The sequence below is a fragment of the Tamandua tetradactyla genome, chromosome 6 (genome assembly GCF_023851605.1).
Source record: "Tamandua tetradactyla isolate mTamTet1 chromosome 6, mTamTet1.pri, whole genome shotgun sequence".
Classification (NCBI taxonomy): domain Eukaryota; kingdom Metazoa; phylum Chordata; class Mammalia; order Pilosa; family Myrmecophagidae; genus Tamandua; species Tamandua tetradactyla.
The window spans coordinates 32800825-32821797 of record NC_135332.1 but is presented as its reverse complement, the minus strand read 5'-3'; the positions used below and the strand labels follow the sequence as shown (position 1 = coordinate 32821797).

General features: G+C 42.4%; 1 protein-coding gene across 2 annotated transcripts in view; it reads left to right on the top strand.

The window, feature by feature from the left end:
* Positions 1–20973, top strand: part of CA10 (carbonic anhydrase 10) — a 498625-nt gene that overhangs the window by 455239 nt on the left and 22413 nt on the right. For both annotated transcript variants that reach the window (XM_077163066.1, XM_077163067.1), the window contains one exon: positions 20753–20848. In XM_077163066.1, the coding sequence (XP_077019181.1) occupies positions 20753–20848 (96 nt within the window). The remainder of the gene's footprint in view (positions 1–20752; positions 20849–20973) is intronic.

Sequence of the window (20973 nt, the reverse complement as noted above, 5' to 3'; positions counted from 1 at the left end):
TTGAGGTCACCAAGAGGAGGTCTGGGAGTGTGAGAAAGGAGATAGCATTAGCAGTTGGGAAAAAACAAGAGACTGATCCCAAGCTGGAACTTGTAGGGTGAAAGGGTTTGGGGTATAACTTCCTATCTGGAAAGACAGAACCTGGGACTCACAGCTGGCTGGGCCTGGAGAGAGGGAGCTGGCCAGGGTTGGCACTAAGCCAGCTCCCTCCAGCATTGGAGGGTAGGAGTCCCAGCTGTCTGAACTGAGACTGAGGAGCAAGGCAAGAAGCACATCTGATCCTGAGTAAAACACTCCAGTATAAGAGGCCTTCATTTGACAGCCAGTCCCGTGAGTCTGATAGACAATCCCATGTCCCAAAGCATTTATCATCCATTTGGGGCCATATAGCACAGCAGTTAATACAAACTCTTTGGCATCCTGTGCAAGCCCTTGCCAGATCCATTAATAACTGTGTGACTTGGACACATTACTTAATGTCCCATTTGCCCCTGGGTCATCACCTGAGGTACTGATACAGTTCTCATGCGTGGGATTTCTGTGAGGATTAAATGAGATAATGCATGTGACTTGGCTAGCACAGCCCTGGCACACTACAGGCTGAATAATGTTTGCTAGTTGATGGTGTCGAAAGTGATGTTACTCACTGAGGCTGTAACTGTTAAACAAGAAAACGTGGGGGTAGTATGGACAGTATAGACAGAGTCAGAGAAAGGCAGAGCTGGAATCGGGCTCAGAGATCTTCAGCCCCCCAGCCTAGACCCAGCCACGGAAAGTAACTTCACTGGGTTCAAACATGAGCTGATGTCCCAGAGTGAAGTTCAGAGAAGGAAGAGGACTTATGGATCAGAGGGAGGCTCTAAGCAGGCGGAGTACTCACGCTCATCCTTGGGAAGCAGAGGCTCATATTATGCCCATCACACCTGGGTTTGAGTTGTGGCTCTGCCTTTTATTAGCTGGTTGACCTCGAGCAAGTCATTCCGCCTCTCTGACTTCTGTTAAAAGGGGCAGTAATCCTGCCCATGCACCCATTGCAAGAATTCAATGACATGACATGTCTAGGTATTCAAGACCCTGCTGGAATATGAAAAACTCTCAGTAAGTGGAAGGTCCTCTCTATATATTTTTAATCGAACAGTAAGCAAGATCAGATGGGCAAGTCATTCTGCCTCTCTGACTTCTGTTAAAAGGGGCAGTAATCCTGCCCATGCACCCACTGCAAGAATTCAATGACATGACATGTCTAGGTATTCAAGACCCTGCTGGAATATGAAAAACTCTCAGTAAGTGGAAGGTCCTCTCTCTATATTTTTAATTGAATAGTAAGCAAGATCAGATGGGTGGATAAAAGCAGGGAGGCTACAATAGACAAAAGAAGCAGCTTAAACAAAAATCCAGAGACAGGAAATAAACTATATTTGCAAAATAGGAGTCCTATACTCAAGTCTGGGAGCTGCATTTTAGCAGCCAGGTGAGTTTGGGTCCTCAGCTTCTCCTGCCTAAATGTGGGTTTCAAAGCTTCTTGGACAAATTCTCGCAGGGCTACTATGTAGGTCAATGAAAAAAAATGGCCATGAAGATGCATTGCAAATTACAAAGATCTCCATGTGTGTGTTGTTATTTCCTTCCTGGATTGGGAATTCCTCCAGGGAAGACCAGATCTCCGTCTTAGACTCGCTACCACGTGAGGCACTTGCTGGCATGGGTTGGGTGCCAGCTCTCTGTGGATGTGGACTGCGCAGTCCCCACTCACCAGAGATTATGCCTCAGACCCAACCTTGGAAATGCCTCAGAATGATGCACAAAGGACAAAGACCTTCCCCTCCAGCTGATCTAGTTCTGTCAGAAACCACCTTTGCCTTGGCAAATGACAGAAGTCCCAGAGGGAGCCATGATACTGGGTTTAACTCTTTGCAAAATGCTTAAGCCTGGATTGCAGTGGATAAGAGGAAAAGAATGAAAATGTGGTCTGCTCCAGGGAGACTGGAACCAGTGCCTTCCCCCAAAAGCGTGGTGCTCTCACATGCACACAGCTATGCTTCGAATTGACATGGAAGTCTTAACATAGACTGCCCACATGCTTGCTCCCAAATGCTGTCAGCAAAAAGCTGCCTCTCTTTCCCTCCATGAGTGAATTTCGGGAGCCTGGGACAAGGGCACCATCTGGATTCCCCTGTGGTACAGGGAGGGTAATTCTTTCTCTTTTCCCAAATGTCAGCCCAAACTAACTCTTCAGTGATAGGATCAAGGATACTTCTGGAAAACAAAATCCACTAAGAAAGGTAGGAATGAAGTCCATGCTGCACAGAATTTGGCATGGAATGACAATCAGCATACACTGAAGGACAATCAGTGCAACCCAAAGTGTTTTTACTGGACCCGAAACACTGCAGCCTTCCTGAGTATAGGCGGCGTGAGAACCTCCAATTTACAGATAACAAAACCGACTTTCCCACACATGCCTTTCAGTCTGGGCAGAGGGTATTTGAAACATTGGGGAAGTATTTGGGATCATCCCTATGATGGGGTACTATAAGCAATTAGTGGAAGGGGCCCAGAGACACCAAAGATGCTGCAAAGCACGGCACAGTCACACACGATGAGTGTTTTTCTGGACCCAATCGTACACAATTCGCTGGTTAAAAAACCACTGGCTGAGTAGCAGAGGCAGGACTGGGTTCTAAGGTTCTATTAACTTGGCCAGTAAGCCCATTCACCTGTAGTCATACCTCCTTTCCTTCTTATGCAGTGTGGAGTGTCTTAATGGCTCCTCTCTCCTGTACGGCATGTAAAAATCCTAAAAACAGACCCCAGTGTCCTCCAAAATTTGGCTTCATTGTAAATCGCAGAAGCATGCCAGATCAACGAGGCCGTCCAAGGATCGTTCAGATTCATTACTGAAAATAATTGCTTTTGTACTTTTCCACATATGTATTGGTGCTTTCTGGTATAGAGATAGAGATAGAGATAGAGATGATAGAGATAGAGATAGAGAGGTAGAGATAGCCAACTATTTTCCAATAATTTGATGGCCTGTGCCTTATTTCTTGAAATAATTCAAAATTTTTCTGATTCCCAAAAGTTGTTTTATACTCATTATTCATCTTTTATAATCTTGAATACTGTTCCTGACTTTTCAGAAGCCTCTTTGGGGGCCTCCTGGACCCTGTAATCTGGTTTGATACATTGTTTTCTTATTCTTTCTTTCTTTATCCTTAAGTAAAAAGAACCACTAAGTAATTTGTAATGCCTTTTATGATTAAAGTATTTGGGCAGACATTCAAAATACTTTAAATTTGTCAGGCACAATGACATATGTTATCAAATTTGGATGCTCTAATTCCAGAGAAATTCCAGATCTGCTTTGATTACCTGAATTACCAAGCACCTGTTCAGTCAGTTCTGGAAGGTCAAAGAATAGGGGAGAGTTGACAGGCAGTTGGTAATGTGATTCCTGAGTCAGTCCTGCAGTGAGGAAATGTGCGAGGTCACTGATCTCTATAGTTTTTGGTTGAGTGGTCTGTGCCAAAAGCAATCTGATGTCACCATTCCCTACCCATCCACACATACCCTCTCTTCCATCTTAAAATATTGGATGACTTTTCCAGTGTCCTTAGAATAAAGGCAAAACATCTTATCATGGCCTGAAAGACTCAGCATGCTCTGATCCTTACCTTTTTCTCCTGGGTTCTCTCACCCTTATCCCACACCCTGGGCCCCAGTCTTTTCTTCTTTCACATGTTCCTCTGTGACCACAGGACCTTTGCACATATGCTTCCTTTTTCCTCTCAGGTCTTCCCCCTCTTCATCGCTATTACACAACACAGTACCTGGCACATAGGAGACACAAATAAGTGTTTATTGAAAGAATGGGTGAATGCAGGCTTGAGAGGCAGTTCTCAAGTTGGGATTATTTTGTTTTGTTTGGGTTGGTTCTGCTGAAGCACTGTCAAGTGGATAAACCAGAGGGTAAGAATGGCAGTCAGGACACCCAGAGACTGTTCTGGACTGCAGACACATATTCTTTGGCCACGGTCCCTACCTTGCCCCCTTCTCTCTTTATACAACCTGTCTAGCCCTGTGGAGTTCCATTTGCATTTATTTTACCTTTAATTTAAATATTTGGTTTCAATTCAGTGGAATTTAGTTGACTTTGATAAAAATTCAAGAGGCAGCACCTTATACTGCACACCAATGCCCATTTAGTTTTTAGAAGAATCATGAAATGCTGGTCCTTGAAATCTCCATATTTTCCAGATAAAGGCCCCAAAGTCTAAAAGGGGGACTGATTCACTGAGAATACCCAACTAGGGCCTGACAGAATTGTCATTTAAAACCCAGTCCACTTGACTCTTGGCTTCGGGCGCTTCCTACTCCTCACCCGGAGAAGTCAATTCATTGTGGGTGGTGTTTATTTATATTTAATGGCTTGAAAGTGTGTATTTCTAGTTATTAGGCATCGCATTTTATGCAATTAATGTGTACAGATCAAGCCTGGTTGTAGGAACATTTTCTCTAAATTGCTCCACAGCTTGATTTACAAGAGGAGATAAAACCTTCCTCTCTCACCTAATAGATGTTGTGTTTCTCTTTCCCATTAATCTGACAGTTAAGAGAGTGCTCGTCTGAAGTGACTCTTCTGAATTAACATTGACTGAATTAACATCAGCCAACTGGCTTTGGCGAGTGGTTTGTGAGGATTTAATCTTTCCTTCCTCCGTGGGTGTTGGTGGCCTCAGCAGTTTATAGGAAGCAGATGTGAATGATTAATATGTTATAAAAGTCTTAATAGAGTTGTTTGCGTGTAGAGTTGGAATCTGAGAGAAGAGAGCGCTTGTTACACTTGGCCTGGTGTTTCCTTTGCTCTGGTCTGAGACTCAGACTCAGGAGGGATAGTCCTGCCTCCAGGCATTGCTAATTTAGCCACGCTTACTGCCCAGAAGGAGGCACACTAGAGTCTCCAGATGAGAGCTGTCTTTCCTCTAAAGAGGTTATCCATGAATCTGATCCTCCCTAGTTACCCCAACAGGATACATGTAGGACTGAGCTATTGGAGATCTAAAGAGATTGACACAATTTCAGAATAAGAGAAAAATAGATGTGTAGATAGATGGATAGATAGGTAGGTAGGTAATGTATTGCATTACAGTTTATAAAGTATTTTCATACATGCATTTTGTTGTTGTTCAGCAAGCATATAAGGGTTTATACCCTATGCCTGGCATCAGGCTCCATACTGAAAACACAGCCAGATGTACCTGCATTATGTTTCTTGATCCCTCCCCAAAGCCTGGAAGGCACAAGTGATTAGCCTCGTTTTACCAATTAGGAACCTGACCCAGAGAGATATCAAATGGTTACCTAGGGTCACAAAGGAAGGAAGGAGCGGTCACTGCACTCTGGGTACTAGCACTCGAGATGCTGGGTCCCTCACTCAATGTAGCACAACAGGCTTCCTCTCGCTAGGAAGGAGCATTCTGTTTCCACCGTTTCTCTGTGATTTGAGCTTGGCTAATTAAGGGACCGACTGTGAAGCGTAGCTAAGAGAAGCTTTCTCGGACAAGCCTTGGGTATATAGCTACTGCAGAACATCTATTAATAGTCATTCCTCCTGGATATTTGACAAACAACATTTCTCTTCAGTTTGGTTATATCGAAACTAGTGGTGCCTTAAACGTTTACAAATTACTGTAAGAAGGTTAAAACCTTACATTGGCCCGTGGCCCCCTGAAATGTCATTCATGCCGCAGGATGGGAGCCAGTTCCTATCAATGGAGCATGAAGCTTTCAGAGCCTTTCTCAGCCTCCGTTGGACATGCTTTGGCCGGATCATCGCTTCATCTGCAGGCCGCCTTCCTTGCTCACTTGCGGAGAGCAGACCTGGGGCAGGATATCTGGGCCATCAGGTTCAGGCCCTGGATTTTTTATTATTGTTGTTGTTACATTTTTAAACAGGTTATCTTAACCTGGAGACTGGCTCAGAAACAACTTATTAACAGTTTCCTCTGTGTCTAAGAGATACAGGAAATACCTATAAGTCAGTAGAGCCAACAGGTAAGGCCAAGTTCTTTCACTGAAATGAGAAATAATTCCACCAAAATAGGTTCATGTTGATTTTGTCTAGATGTAACTTAAATATAGGTAGTCTTAAAAAGTCGTAGTATGAACTTGAGGCTGTGGACAGGAACCACAGAACGGAGGATATAGGAAAGATATAAAGAAGGAATGAAGTCATGTCTGTGAAGAGAGTTGGAACAAATTAATAAATATCAATGTTTATTCTTCTTTCAAGATAGACATAATTGTTTGGTCATATTTTAATCTGAAAACAAGATTAACATTGCAAAGTCCTTCCAGATTTCCATGTTTGCATCCCTTGGTAGTTTTCTTTTATTTTTTTTAAGTGCCCCCTGAGCAGATAACATTCCTAAAACCACAGCACACTATAATCAATGGTCTATGCCAAGCCCATTTTAAAATTTTATGTGTTTATTTTATGTCACTTCCCCTTCCTGGCCCATCCCTAATCCCACTGTTCTCCCACCATAGGCACCCACTATAATGCATTTGATATATATTTGATATATGACCTTCCAATCCACCCCAATTTGCTTTTAGATATATACATTAAAAAATATATAGTAGAGTCCCACTCATCTAATACAATTGGGATCAGTAGTTGATCAATTAATTGAAAGAGTTATTTAGAACTGGAAATCATTTAGAAATCATGACTACAGACCTTAAACATTTTGCTATAACTTAAAACATAAATATGCAAACATTTGCCAATCTTTTGATGAAGGGCTGGGCCCTTTTATTTGGTATCCCACAGTAGTTCCAGTGTTGATTTCTTTAAAAGGATTGAGAGCTTTAAAAAGGTTTGCAGGCGGGCCGCGGTGGCTCAGCGGGCAAGCGTGCTTGCCTGCCGTGCCGGAGGACCCCGGTTCGATTCCCGGCCCCAGCCCATGTAAAAAACAAACAAACAAACAAAATATAATAAAACAAGAAAATGTTTCCCTTTCTTCCATCCTTCCTTCCTTCTCTGTCTTTCCTTCCCTTCCTCCCTCTCTCTTTAAAAAAAAAAAAAAAAAAAAGGTTTGCAAAGCAAAAAGAGTACATAATCCTTCTTTGTTGTAATGGTTTTCCCCAATAGTTTCCAATCATTTCTTGTAGACTGAGTTTGACAGTATTTTGAAAAGCAGTGCACAGTTATGAGCTTTAGCAAACACTTTCAACTAGGTTTTCATAGATGCATTAACTCTCTTTTCACCCAAATTATTTTGGTTTATGTAATACTGAATCGACAGAATTAAAATAACAACTATAACTTTCATAGATAGTTTGGGGGGACAAATACGCTTTGGTAAACCTCAACTGGGCTGATAAGGGAGGTGCCCAGAAATACTGGAGAGAGGCAACTAGGAACCAGCATTCCAGATGCTACAGGCATCTCCTAGTATTTATGGGGTAAATGGAGACCCTCAATTAATTGGGTAAGTTAAATTACTGGATTTTTTTGGTTAGATATTGTCTTAGTTTGCCAGGCTGCCATAACAAATATCACACAATGGGTTGGCTTAGCCAGCAGGAACATACTGGTTCATGGTTTTGAGGCTAGAAGAAATCCCAAATCAAGATGTCAACAAGGCTTGCTTTCTCCTAGAGTCTATAGCATTCTGGTGCTGGCTGTCGGCAATCCTTGGGATTCCTGGGCTTGTGTCTCTGCCTCCCATCACATGGCAACGTCTTCTTTCTGGCTTCTGTGACCTTCCAGTTGTTTTTATGAGGTCTTAATAATATGGATTAATTTTTTGCACCTTAATATTGTTTAAGGTGATGCATGTAGTTGCCAAGTTGACAAGAGGTGGATGTGGTAGTTAGAGTCAGTTGTCAACTTGGCCAGGTGAAGGTGCCTAGATCTATTGCTGTGGCCATGAGTCAATGGCAGGTGAACCTCATCTGTTGCAGATCACATCTGCAGATGGCTAGGAGGTATGCCTGCTGCAATGAATGATGTTTGATTTAATTGGCTGGTGCTTAAATGAGAGAGTGCAACATAGCACAGCCCAAGCAGCTCAGCATGCTTCATCTCAGCACTCACAGCTCAGCCCAGGCCTTTGGAGATGCAGAAAGGAATCACCCCGGGGAAAGTTGTTGGAACCCAGAGGCCTGGAGAGAAGGCCAGCAGAGATCGCTTGAAACCTGAGGTTTCAACAGAACCTCAGTTGAAAGTTAACTGCCTTTCCTCTGAAGAACTAACAAAATAAATCCCTTTTTATTAAAAGCCAATCCATCTCTAGTGTGTTGTGTTTCAGCAGCTAGCAAATTAGAACACCTACCCTGATTCAGTTGGCCACACCTTAACCAAAAAAAGAAAAAAAAAATTATCCAAAAGATCCTACTTACAATGGGTGCACACCATTGTGTGACATGGATTAAGATTTAGAACATGTGTTTGTTAGGGATACTTAATTCAACCTACCACAGATTTCTCATTCAGTTCATTAACTTTCTCACTCAGTGTTATTTTTAAGATCTCTCCATGTTTCTATATGTAAATCTGGTCAACTAATTCTGACTGCAGAGCAATGTTCTTTGTATGCCTATCCTACATGGTTGTTTTAATTTTTTTTGTCACCCTATCCCCTATTGATGGAGACCCATATGCTCCCAAAACTCAATACCATTAACCGCACAGCAGGGAACATCCTCAAACACGTTTTTCTATGAATCTGTGTGAGCATTTACAGTAGTTAGGTTCAAGTGTTAATTTGGCCAGGTAAGGATGCCCAGTTGTTCTATTGCTGCAAACTTAAATCATCAGCACGTGAAATTCATCAACAGCTGATTATATCTGCAGTCAACTAAGGGGAGTCCCTTCCACAATGAATGAGGCTTAAAAGGAGAAGTCAGAAGAAAGAGAAACAGCTCAGTACAGCCTGGTAGAGCTCGACAGCAGCCCAGTACACCTCAGCTCAGTGCTTAGAGCTGGTTCAGACCCAGCAGTTTGGAGATACAGAAAAGAACTGCCCTGGGGAGAGCTGTCTGAACCCAGAAGCCAAGGGAGAGGGCCAGCAGATGTGTGCTTTCCCAAACTAGCAAATTTGTAACTAAATAAATCCCATTTATAAAAGCCAGTCCATCTCTGATATATTGCACTCCAGCAGCCTTAGCAAAGGAAAACAATACTCTACAGTAGAATTGCAGGAGCACAGAACATGCAATTGTTTGTTTACACTCAAAGCTCTCAGATTAGCTGCACTAATTTTTATCCCTACCGTAAATGCATGGGGAAAGTTTTTCCCTCATCCTTATCAGTACTTGACATTATCCAAATTTCCCTTTTTGCCAATCCAGTGTTCCTACATGTAATTTTGTTTTAATTAGTTATTCTCTGACTGAGGACCTCTTCATATACTTATTGACATTTGATTTTCATCTTCTGTAAATGCCTTTTCAGATCATTTTCTAGTCTTTTTCTTTTATGATTTGAGAGGAGATCCTTGGGTAGCAGTCTCATGTCAGTTTTAGATATTGAAAATCATTTCTTATAATCCATCACAGATCTTTTAATATCCTTTGGAGAATCCCTCCAGAATAGAAATATGCTATGAGGATCTTTCTTAACAACTCCTTGCCAGTCTTGATGTCACAATGATATTCCCCTATATTTTATTCTGAACTTTATAATCTTATTTTTATATGTAAGTCTTTAATCCTTTTGGAGTTTATTTAGTGTAAAATGGGTTTTTCTATATAGAGTCACTCCTTCCAACACCTAGATCACTGTAGTTTTTATTTTTCTTGTAAATGAAACCTTACATTCTGTTAAGTTCTAGTTCATTATTTTTGGCAGAGAGAAATACTATCTGTATGCTGATATTTTATCTGAAAACCATGTTCATCTCTTTTTCATTCTAAGTTTGTTGATTCTCTTGAAATTTCTGTCATATGCATAGTGACAATCATGCCACCTCCCTTCCAAAATAAATAATTTCTTTTACTCCTTCTATTATATTGCTGAACTATCAGTGATAATGAGCATTCTTGATTTGTGTCTGGCTTTAAAATGAATACATCCAAAATATATCTCATATATACACCTACAAGCTGTGTAGACTTTTTGTAGCCAGCCTTTAACCAATTAAGGAAATCCCTCCTTGTTTTGTAGGAGTATTTTTTTCCAATTAATCATGAAGAGGTGTTGAATTTATTAAGTGTTCTATCACTATGGAGATGTTCATGCTTCTGTTTTTCTGCTTAAGCCAATTGTGTGCTAAATTACATTGGAATCTTTTTCTAATGTTGATCTGTCCTTGGTTCCTAATACGAACCCTACTTGATTGCAATAAATTATGTTTAATATAATGTTTTCCATTAGCTAATATTAATTTAGGCTTTTTGCATAAATTATTGTAAGAGAATCTGGCATAAAAGTCTTGTGGAACATATATGCAAACCCATCTTGGCCAAGGCTTTTTTCATGAGCAATAAATTTCTGTGAGGAGTGGAAGTAGGAAAAAGATCCTTGCTTTAATCTAAAGGAACTAAATAGAATTATGCCTCTACAATAAGTACGACAAGTTGAGCCTTCATAAATATTTGGGAACTAAATGCTGCAATCACACCAGTACAGTGGTTTTCATCCAGGGAAAAGCCCTGCTACAGAACTGATCATGATCTGAGGAGAAGCAGTGCATAGATAGTTTGAGACAGCATGTTCAGTATATCAAAAAACTTTGTAATACAAGCAACAGAAAGAAAAGACTGGCAAAATCTTCTAGGCAGTCAGAGTCACAATAAAGTGATGTGAGACACAAAAAAATGAGTGATACTGGATAACATGTGAAAAATAGTTCAGAAGTGTAAACCTCCTGTCTCTGCCATTATCTGTGGAACTTCGCAAGTCATTTCCTCATTCTGGGCCTCATTTTCCTTATTTGAGCCCCACCAGCCAGACCTTTCCAGTAAGAGTGATCACAATTCCCATTGATTGAATGTTTACTTTATGCCAGGCACTGCATTTTAATCCTGCTTTATCTCATTTATACACTGCAGCTCATTGACATGCATTGGCTCATTTAATCAATGCAACTCTTTGAGTGGTTATGTCATAGTCACAGTTTTGCATCCTAACTAACCCAGGATTTTAACCCAATATGTTTGACTCCAAAATGAAGATAGCTCAATCTTCATCCATGCCCCACACTAGGATGAATTTGAGTTTATAGGGATACAGGGGGAAATTGGTGGATGTAGAGAAAAGAGATGGGTGAGCAAAGAAGTCCAAGTTGTAGGATGTGAGGGTTGGAGGGCATTAAGCAAAATTGGCCAAAGTTCAAAACGTGCCTGCAGACTTCACCTCTAAAGCCTGTCAGGGTGGCAGCCACTGCCTGGGAGGCATTCTGGGAATATCTGTATCTAATTACAGAAGTAATAAAGTAATAAAGCCTGCTCTGGCTTTCAACAGTATCTTCCATCAGCAGTGGAAAAAATATAGATGCTTTGCAAAGGATCATGGGAGGAAAGTTTGGCTTCTGGAGAAGGCTAATTCAAAACATTTCAGGAAAACAAAAAGCATCAAGGAACATCCTAACTCAGTAGTTCTTGGAAAAGGTGTGAGAAATATGCCTCTCCAAGGAGAGAGCTCTCTAGAAGACGATTCTTGGCATGTGGTTTGCTTGTGACAACAGATTTCAAGTCCAGAAACCAAGAAGGAAAATATGGTTAATCTTTGTACTGTGGAAGGGAAGAGAAGGAACATTTCATGACTGCCTTTTATATGAACAACATATGTATCTATAGATATAGATATATAGATATATCACCTCATTTATTTTGCTTGTTGCTTATTCCTTGCCTGGTTCCTGAAAGAATTTGTAATGGATCGTCTTGTTTCATTCTCATGACAATCCTTAGATGCATCCCCATATTACAGGTGAAGAAACTAAGACTTGAAGAGGCTAAAATGCTAACCTGAGATCACTTGAACAGAAGTAGCATTGATTTGGCTCAAAAGCCTTGCATTTTCCAGCATCGTCCTGCACCCAGACACATCACTTGGTGATATGTTGCCGTACAACTTGATGATAAACACCATGTTTTAAAATCCAAGTTTTGTTATCTTGTGGGGAAAAAAATAAAATATCTCACTCTGATTTTCTAGGTTCCTATGATAGTTGGATCACGTTTGGGAGGATGTTAGTAAATGGAATCACAGACCCCTGTTTGTTTGTTTTTGTTTTTAGCCATAACTGCATGCCATGTCTTAAAATGCAGAAAATCATCGGTCACTGGGCAGTCCAGTGATAATTGCCAAACCTTAGAGTGAGAGTGCAAATCTTAGAGTGAGAATGCAGTGGTTGGTAACTATCAAACTGTGTTTTCTCTGTAGACTCTGTATGCTCTTACACATAAAGATAAACTTGTTAATGACTTTCTATAAATAGATTTTAGCTTATAATTGTTGTTCCAGCAACACTACTGAAATGTGATCTCCTCTCAAGTGTGAAACACCCTTCTTCTTTTTGCTTTCTTGTGGAAATAATGTGTTTGTGTGCCTGAAAGCAATGTGGACCAGGGTCACTGTTTAGCTGTGTGAACTTGGAAGAGTTGCTTGACCTCTCTGTGTCTCTGACCTTTGCCTGTTTGGAACAAATGGGGTAACACAGATGAGCTCCTCAAGAATATGGAATATGGCATTCATCATCGGATTCCTGGAGCATAGCCTGGGGTGGACACTCGAGACCTGTGTGTTGATTGTGATAAAACGGGTTTGGATTGAATTGCCTAGGAAAGGTTAAAGGACTATAGAAATGTGACAGAGGTTTATTAGCATTTAAAAGGAAGGGAGAGGGATAATGCTTAGATCTTCTGGGTCTAATCTACTTATTCAGTAAATAGTCCATGAAAATGTATGGCATGTAAGATCTTTATTTTATCGCTCGAATTTAAATTAGCAGAGGTCAGCAAACTACAGCCCACAGGTCAAATCCAGCCCACCACTTGTTTTAGTAAATAAAGTTTTATTGATACCCAGCTATGTCCCTTCTCTTACATTTTGTCTATGGCTGCTTGCATACCACAAAAGCAGAATAGTGATAGAGACCATAAATTCCACAAAGCCAAAAATATTTACTATGTGGCTTTTTCCAGAAAAAGTCTGCCAACCTCTGAATTATACCTCCAGTCACTGGAGACACATTTCTCTTTAAAAGCGATCATTTCCTCCAGTTCCTGGAAAGCGTGGGTGCTCCATACGTGTCTGAATGGAACAAGATGAAACGATCCAGGTTGTGAATAAATAATACTTTCCTTGGGAGAAACAGACTCAGAGTGAGAATTCAGAAGAGGGGGGCTGCACACCTCTGACCTCTATTTCCACAGGAGCCACAGGCTCTATCACCTATTTCCTGTGTAATAATTACAGGGTGAGAATGGCAGCAATAATAATAGCTAATTATTGATGGCTTTCTACATTCTAGGCCCTGGGCTAAATGCCATATGTGATCTGTCTCATAAAATCATCAGCGCAGTCCTAGGATGCAGTTAATATTATTATCCCTGTTTGCATGTGAGGGCCTGGCTTGCCCAAGGGTCCTCAGTGATGGAGCCAGGCTTTGCAATTCTCATAGCCTCATGTGATATTTAACTTCTTGGTTCCCGTTAGAGATGCCCTCCAGACTGTGCCCTAACCAGCTCAGCCAAGTATATCGTATTTTCAGTAGTCTGCATGGCTTCATTCATTTGCTTAAAAATTATTTCTACCAAAGAAAAAAATTACTTCCTCCTTGCTACTGTTAATATGCACCAGGTGCTGGGCAATCAGAGTCGGTCCTTGTCCTGATGAAGCTTAAAGTCTAGTGAATGAGATGGGCGTTTACTACACAGTAAATGTTGAAATAAAACTGTGATGGTTACAGGGCACCATGCGAGTGGGTCATGGGACCTTCATCAGGAAGTGACCCTTATGCTAAGATGCAAAGGAGCTTATAAAGCAGGAGTCAATTCAGGGGTAGAAGGAAGGAAACCGTGTTTACAGTGGACTGAATGGTGCCTCCCACCCCAAAGATATGTCTGTAAGTTCTAAGCCCCAGTACCTGTAAACAGGACCTTATCTGAATCAGTGTTTATAGATGTAATTAAAGCAACTCAGGATGAGATCATCCTGGATTTGGGGGGTGGGGGATCCTGAATCCAGTGACAGTATCCTTCAAAGAAACAGAAAAGGAAAAGACACACAGACATGGAGGAGAAGACCATGAGAAGACAGAGGCAGAGATTGGACTTCTGCTGCCACAGCCAAGGAATGCCAGGGGCCACCAGAAGCTGCAAGAGGCAAGGACGGGCTCTCCCCCTAGCCCCTCCCGAGGGAGATGGCCCTGCTGACACCATGACTCACACGGTGGCCTCCAGAACTGTGTGAGAGCACATTTCTGTTTGTTGTAAGCTACCCAGTGTGTGGTTGTTTGTTATGGCAGCCCTAGGAAGACAGTGTTTCAGCCAAAGGAGCAGTGTGTGTACAGGTTCTAGACAGGAAGATGCGGGCATGTGAGGGAGACTGAGAGAAGGTCCCCAGGCCACGGCACACAGAACAAGCAGAGGCAGCTGGAAAACGCAGCCCACACAAGACCTTGTACTCAGATTTGGGTGTTTATCTTAAAAGTCATGGGAGGCCACAGAGAAGAGGAAAGGGATGGCATTATCAATCCTGAGGACTGCATGTAGCCTTCCTTTCCAAGGCTGCTCTTTCCTGAGCTCACTAATAACTTCTGCTATCGGCACATCACACTGAGAAAGACAAGCTAAGGTGTATGCAACAGGGTATGGAAACAGCCAGTCACTGTCCCGAGGGGTGAGGGCATCCATCTCGCATGGGTGATTCACCTTGCTGTGGCAAAGCAAAACTTGTTTTTGAGACCTTTATAATGAAGGCTGCTCACAGCCTAAACCACAGCAAGGACAGCTTGGGGCAGTCAACCTGTTCATTTACTAAAGAAGAATACCTATCTATTAGCTTGAAAGCTGAAGCACCTGTCACCAAAGGTCTTTCAAAATCCTATCTATAATTATTGGACACACAGGAAGCCCAGAAGAGACCAAGTTTCTAAACACAATTCTCCATTGCCCTTAGCGCAGAATCCAGGCTCTCCTGGTCTAATCCTGCCTATTTGTTTGATTTCTCAAACCACTCCCATGCTCTTAGTAGTTGCTCAATAAATATTTGTTGAATCAATGGATGAATGAAAGACCATATGACCTTGGGCAAGACACAGCCCATCTCTGATTCTCAGTTCCTTCATTTTTAGAAGAACTGGGCTGGCCTCAGGTATCTCTAAGGCCCCTTGCAGTACTAAGACTCTATGAGAGATGCAAATTTGGGTTTCATTCAGCAAACACTTGCTGACACTTCTTGAGCCAAGTTCCATGACAGACACAAGGAGTATGACAATGGATATTCCCGTCCTTGAATTTTTTATACAAATGTAGAAACAGTCGTAAAAGAGAATAGTTCCAACACAATCTGGTGCAGGAGCATGAACTCGGCAGCCATAGGAACTGGGCTCCATCTCAGGTCTACCACTTCTTGGAGCAAATAATTTCTCAAAGGCATGGTGTCCCCCTAGAAATGATGGTACTAACTCACAGAATTCTGTGAGAATTAAATAAGATGATATAGTGGACGTTGTCTCTGGCACAAAGAAGCACTCAACAAATGTTGGTGATTCTGAGGATGCTGATGACTAACGTCAACAACGAGAGTCAGCATGAGTATCGCCATACCAGAGGTCAATGGCTATACTCTGCTCTGCTCACTCCACTTCCATGCCAAGCCAAAGGAACATGCCCTCTGGATGAGGCACACATAGAGCACAGTGGGAGCAGAGAAGACCTGCAGTTGACCAAAGTCAGTGGTTCATGGAAGGTTTCCTAGAGAAGATGAAGCCAGAGGTGAGCTGTGATATAAAGAAGGGTAGGCAAGACCTCCTCTGTCTCCACCCAACCCTCCTGCAGCAGCCAGAGGGATCTTTCAAAAATATATATCAGATCAATTGATTTCTTCTTTAAAACCATTGACTTCCTATTCCTCACAAAGCCCTGCGTGAGCTGGTCCCATCTTGAGCCCCTGCAGCCTCCCCAAACTACACTTTAGCTGCTATTTCTAGCCCTAGCCCTTTGCGCAGGCTATGCTTTCTACCAGCAAGTTTCACCCTCTGCCCCTCTCATGCCTGGGTCCTCTTCATCATCAGAACTCAGCTCAGATGTCACCTCTCCAGAGACAACTTCACCAGCTACATTACGTGATATTGTTTCCACTGCCCCCAGTTATTCCACCACTGCCATGCACTCTTGAAGCCAAAATCATGTTCTGTCTCCTACAAAGCGTGGGCCACTCTCTGTAATTATCTCTAGGAGAGCAAGGAGTTTATCAGTCTTATTCCCACTGGTTTTAGTACATAGTTGGACCTCAAAGATTTTTTGAATGAATGTTCTGGGGTGGAAGCCACAGGATTCCAGCTAGTATCATCACATAACCATACATAGATTAGTACAGAGGGTATGCTGGATTGTGCCACTGTGTCCAAGCATCATGAAAAGACAAACAATATCTTATTTCTTCTTCTAAGAGAGCCATTTCTCAGTTTTGCATTTCCAAAAAAGTTTCCTTAGGAGGATGTCTGTCTAAACTATTAAGAAGTAAAGGTTATAAAATGATTTCCAGTAACCAGGTTTAGCTCTTTCACATGGCAACTCCAAGTAGGCTACTAGAGGCTCTTGGGGTATCTCTTTAATGAATAGCTGAACTTGGTGTTTAATTAGTATGTCATCATTGGCCCCCAAAGAGTTTGCTCTTGTAAGCAATATAGACATTGTCCTGCAATCTCAGTAGCCTAGTGCACTTGCCCAGAACGATGAGTAATCGCTTATTGATCACCTATTTCATGGCTAACACTGACCACCCAAGGAAGCCCCAGAGTTGGTGCTCATTTAACCTTGGATTAGCTCCCATCCAAGTTACTCAAAATTCTGACTGTAGAATTTTGTGTCTAAAAGTGTTACCTATAAAATCCAAGAATTGATCGATAGGCATGATTCAGAATCCACCTGCCAATCAGACACTCTCTCTGGCAGGATGTGATTTGCACATCACTGCCCCTCAAACCCAAACTGATGTCAGGACAAGCAGCAAACCCATCCCGAGGCCCACCCACGCATCATGCATTGGGAGTGGGAAGTGGGTATTGGAGGCGCTTTTCCAGATTGGGAGGAACTAAGACAATAGCTACAAAAACTGTAACTGCTGCAGGTAAGGACCTGGTGGGCAGGGGGAGGGAAGCAGAGCTTCATCACAGTAAAGCCCTGCTATTGCCACCTGAACTGGTGGGGGTCCCAGGGTACCCTCCCCTCTTTCTTTTGAGGTTTCAGTTGGGTTCTGACAGTGGGAAAAAGAAGCCTGACCACTGCCAAGCTGGCCTCCTGGACTCTTGGTGCTCCCGGGGGAATCTCTTGGTACACAACCCACCCACACAAACATGCTATAAATTGCAAATTCCTGCAGATCTTATCTCTGACTTAACAGCCACCCTGAAATTACCGCCTTCTCACATCTGGTCTCTACCTACTCCATTATGTCCTCTTACAGTCCATGATGATTATTTCATTCTCCTGCCCAAAACCTTTCCATGGCTCACCACCTGAGATTCTAGGCCATTTATAACCTCAGCTCTTCCCAAAACACAGGATGCATGTGTCCCTTAACCCAGCTAGGCGGAACAGAAGAAGGGGTGAACACCCAAACAAAATAGGGCTCTGCTAGCAAGGAAGGGGAGGATGGCTATTGTAGCGAGTCAACAATATCTGCTAAACCAACACTTCTCAAATTTCAATGTGCATTCAAATCATTTGGAATCTTGTTAAAATGCAGATCTTTATTCCAGAAATCTGCAGTGGGGTCAAAGAACCTACCTTTCTAACAAGCTCCCAGACGCTGTAGCTGCTGTGGTCCAGGAACCACACTTCGAGTAGCAAAGCACTATCTCATCTGACTGACAGTTGATTGGGAGACAAGGAAGGGTGGACCATGCTGTATTCAAACTAGCTTTATTTTAATAATATTCAGGACTCTATGAAACCACCATTTTTGTAGATCAAAAAGTCAACTTGACATGCTTCACCCTCATACAACAGGCAGTCCATCAGTCATCTCCTAACAGAAAGCAAAGCTCACAATATCAGAATCCTAGCTCACTTACTCTGGAACAAACAGGAGGCAAGACTTCAGGTTAAAATCTAAACATTTCAAAACTGAAGGTTTAAAGCAGAGCATAGCTTCATCCTCCCTCACGGCTAGTAGTCCCAAAAGGAACCCCGTTCTATGGGGCAGGCAAGTCTTCCTGCATTTTTCTGTCTTGCAAGTTGGAGAGAAGGTTTACTCCAGAGGACAGTTTTCCATTTCCAGGCTCTCCAAGGCCTGCTAAAATCCTGAGGCATACCTTGATACCCTGGCACATCCCCAGGTGGCTTATGGGTCATCTGGATCAGGTGGGAAGATATTACCAGATGGCAGGGGTGTGTTTCAATGCTTATTAAGACACTGACTCCACAATGAAGGGAGGTATGGCAAATCCCCCAGGGCTTTTGGTTCCTCCACATGGCAGCACCTAGGAGGGAAGGGAGGGAAGCCAGCGATGATCACAGGCCTGATAACCTGCCTGGCATGAGTCCTGCACAGGCAGGTGCATTCACCAGCCCCTGCCTGTGGTCGCCCTTCTGATGGCAGAGTAGCTACTATAACACCATCTGCCTCCATTGGCAAAACTAACGAGAAGTGAAAAAGCAATAAGAAAATAGGATATTTCAAAAGCAGCAAAAACATGTGCTCCCTCCACGAGAGGCACCACTGACTCAGGATGCTAAGACAATCTCAGATTCAAGGTATATCTCTCTGAGTGGGCATTAATGGACTACTGATACTCATTGATTATGTTCCACTGGTTCTCAATTCCATATGCTCTCTAGCTGGAAAGCTTTTAGCAAATACCAGTGCCCAGTTCCTACCCCAAATCAATTAAATCAGTATTGGTAGGGAAAGGAGGAGACAGGCACAGGTAGGTTTTAAAAGCATCTCAGGTGACCTGAATATACAGTGAGGACTGCAAATCATTATGTTAGCCAAATAAAATAGTTTTTCAAAGATCAAGGGAAAGCACCTCATTTTCAAAGTGCTTTCTCAACTTCTAAAATACTGTTTTCATCTCCTCTTTTGAATGCAATACAGGATGTTAGTAATAATGAACACTCTCTCCTACTTTCAGAGTCACAAATCACCTATACATTCATTTCCTTGTTAGAGTCTTAGATCAGCCGGTGGAAAATTCTAACACCACTACAGAAAGATATATTCTGTGTTTGCTGTGACATTGTTGACAAGAGACCAAAAAATGAAACAACCTAAAAATCAGTGAGAAGATGGCTAAATATGTTCTGCGGCGTTGATGCAACGCAGAACTTGGCAGCTATTAGGAAGATTTCGGTAGATGTATATGCATTGACTAAAATAGCCACAAACTATTTTTAAATGTAAAATAATCAAGCTCCAGAATCACATTAATGATTCCATTTCTATAGATTTTTAAATCCAACATGTGTGTATGTGTGCATAGGTGTATGTGTGTGTGTGATTTATAAGCACATATATCTAGAAGGATATACGCTACTGTTAATAGTTGTATCTTTTAGGCTGGGATTGGACAGGAGACTATCACTTTGTTTTGTTGTTTTTATATTCTTTGTTAAGAAAATTATACTTTCATACTTTAAAAAGAAAATTCTATTTTACAACCACAGCCAGAGATCTGGTTCGATTCCTGGTGCCTGCCCAGGCCAAAAAAATAAAAGAAAGAAAAAAGAAAACCACAGCCCTGAGATGAATTCCGAGAAAAGATAGTTATAGCCATTTATCCCGAGAAGCAATCGAAGCTCCAGGAGGTGGCGAAACTTGTTCATGTAGCTAAAAATTAGGGGGACATTAATTTGAGCATATATATGAACATGTGTTATGTTTCACAATAAAAAAGGGTTTTAGAAAATCAGGTGAGGTCAGACTGCAAACTAGCTCACTGGAGCCCAGCCCAGGATTCCTTCTGCCCCACCCTGCCTCTTCCACAGGAGCTGGACCAGCAAATAATGATCCTCACTGAATTCCTGCAAAACTTGATGTCCCCGGCCGATCTGCCGCTCAGAAACCTAAACACGCGCTCCCTTTCCACCAGGCCCGCCGCGCCTTACAGGCTGGTCAGTTCCCTGCCAGAGTCGCAGCGCTGGCTCAGGACCCCACAACTCCCTGCTTGACGCCAGGCTTCGGGGATGTGATTCGTGCCAGTGGTGGGAGAGCAAGTCCGCCCCCTCAGGCAGGCCCGTTCCTGACAAGGGAAATTCACTGACCCACCGTTGAGAGGAAAAGTCCTGGGCCCGAATCAGGGTCAGCTGGACTCTGGGCTTATTAGAGGCATGCTTGTTACGGGAAAGTCTTTGCCAATGTGTATGGGTATTTCTGTGAGTGTGTGTAAATGCGTGTATGCATTTTACACGCACACATACACACATAATATATCTCCCTCTGAAATGCTTCAAATTGTGTTGTTCTACAACATACTTTGCCGTTCGCCTATATGTAGGGTAGGTATGCTGTGCTCACGCCTTGAATGCCGGCTTGTTGTTCTTATTCCTGTGTTTTGCCTCCTGCCAGGTGCAGCTCATCCACTACAACCATGAGTTATATACAAATGTCACAGAGGCTGCAAAGAGTCCAAATGGATTGGTGGTAGTTTCTATATTTATAAAAGTAAGTCTCTTGCTTGCCTTCATCCTCCTCCTCTTGCCATCGCCACCCCAATCAAAATGTCAGGACATGGTCTCTGTTGGATCTTAGAAATATTGAAAGGGGTGTTCCATGATATCCAAGTCCAA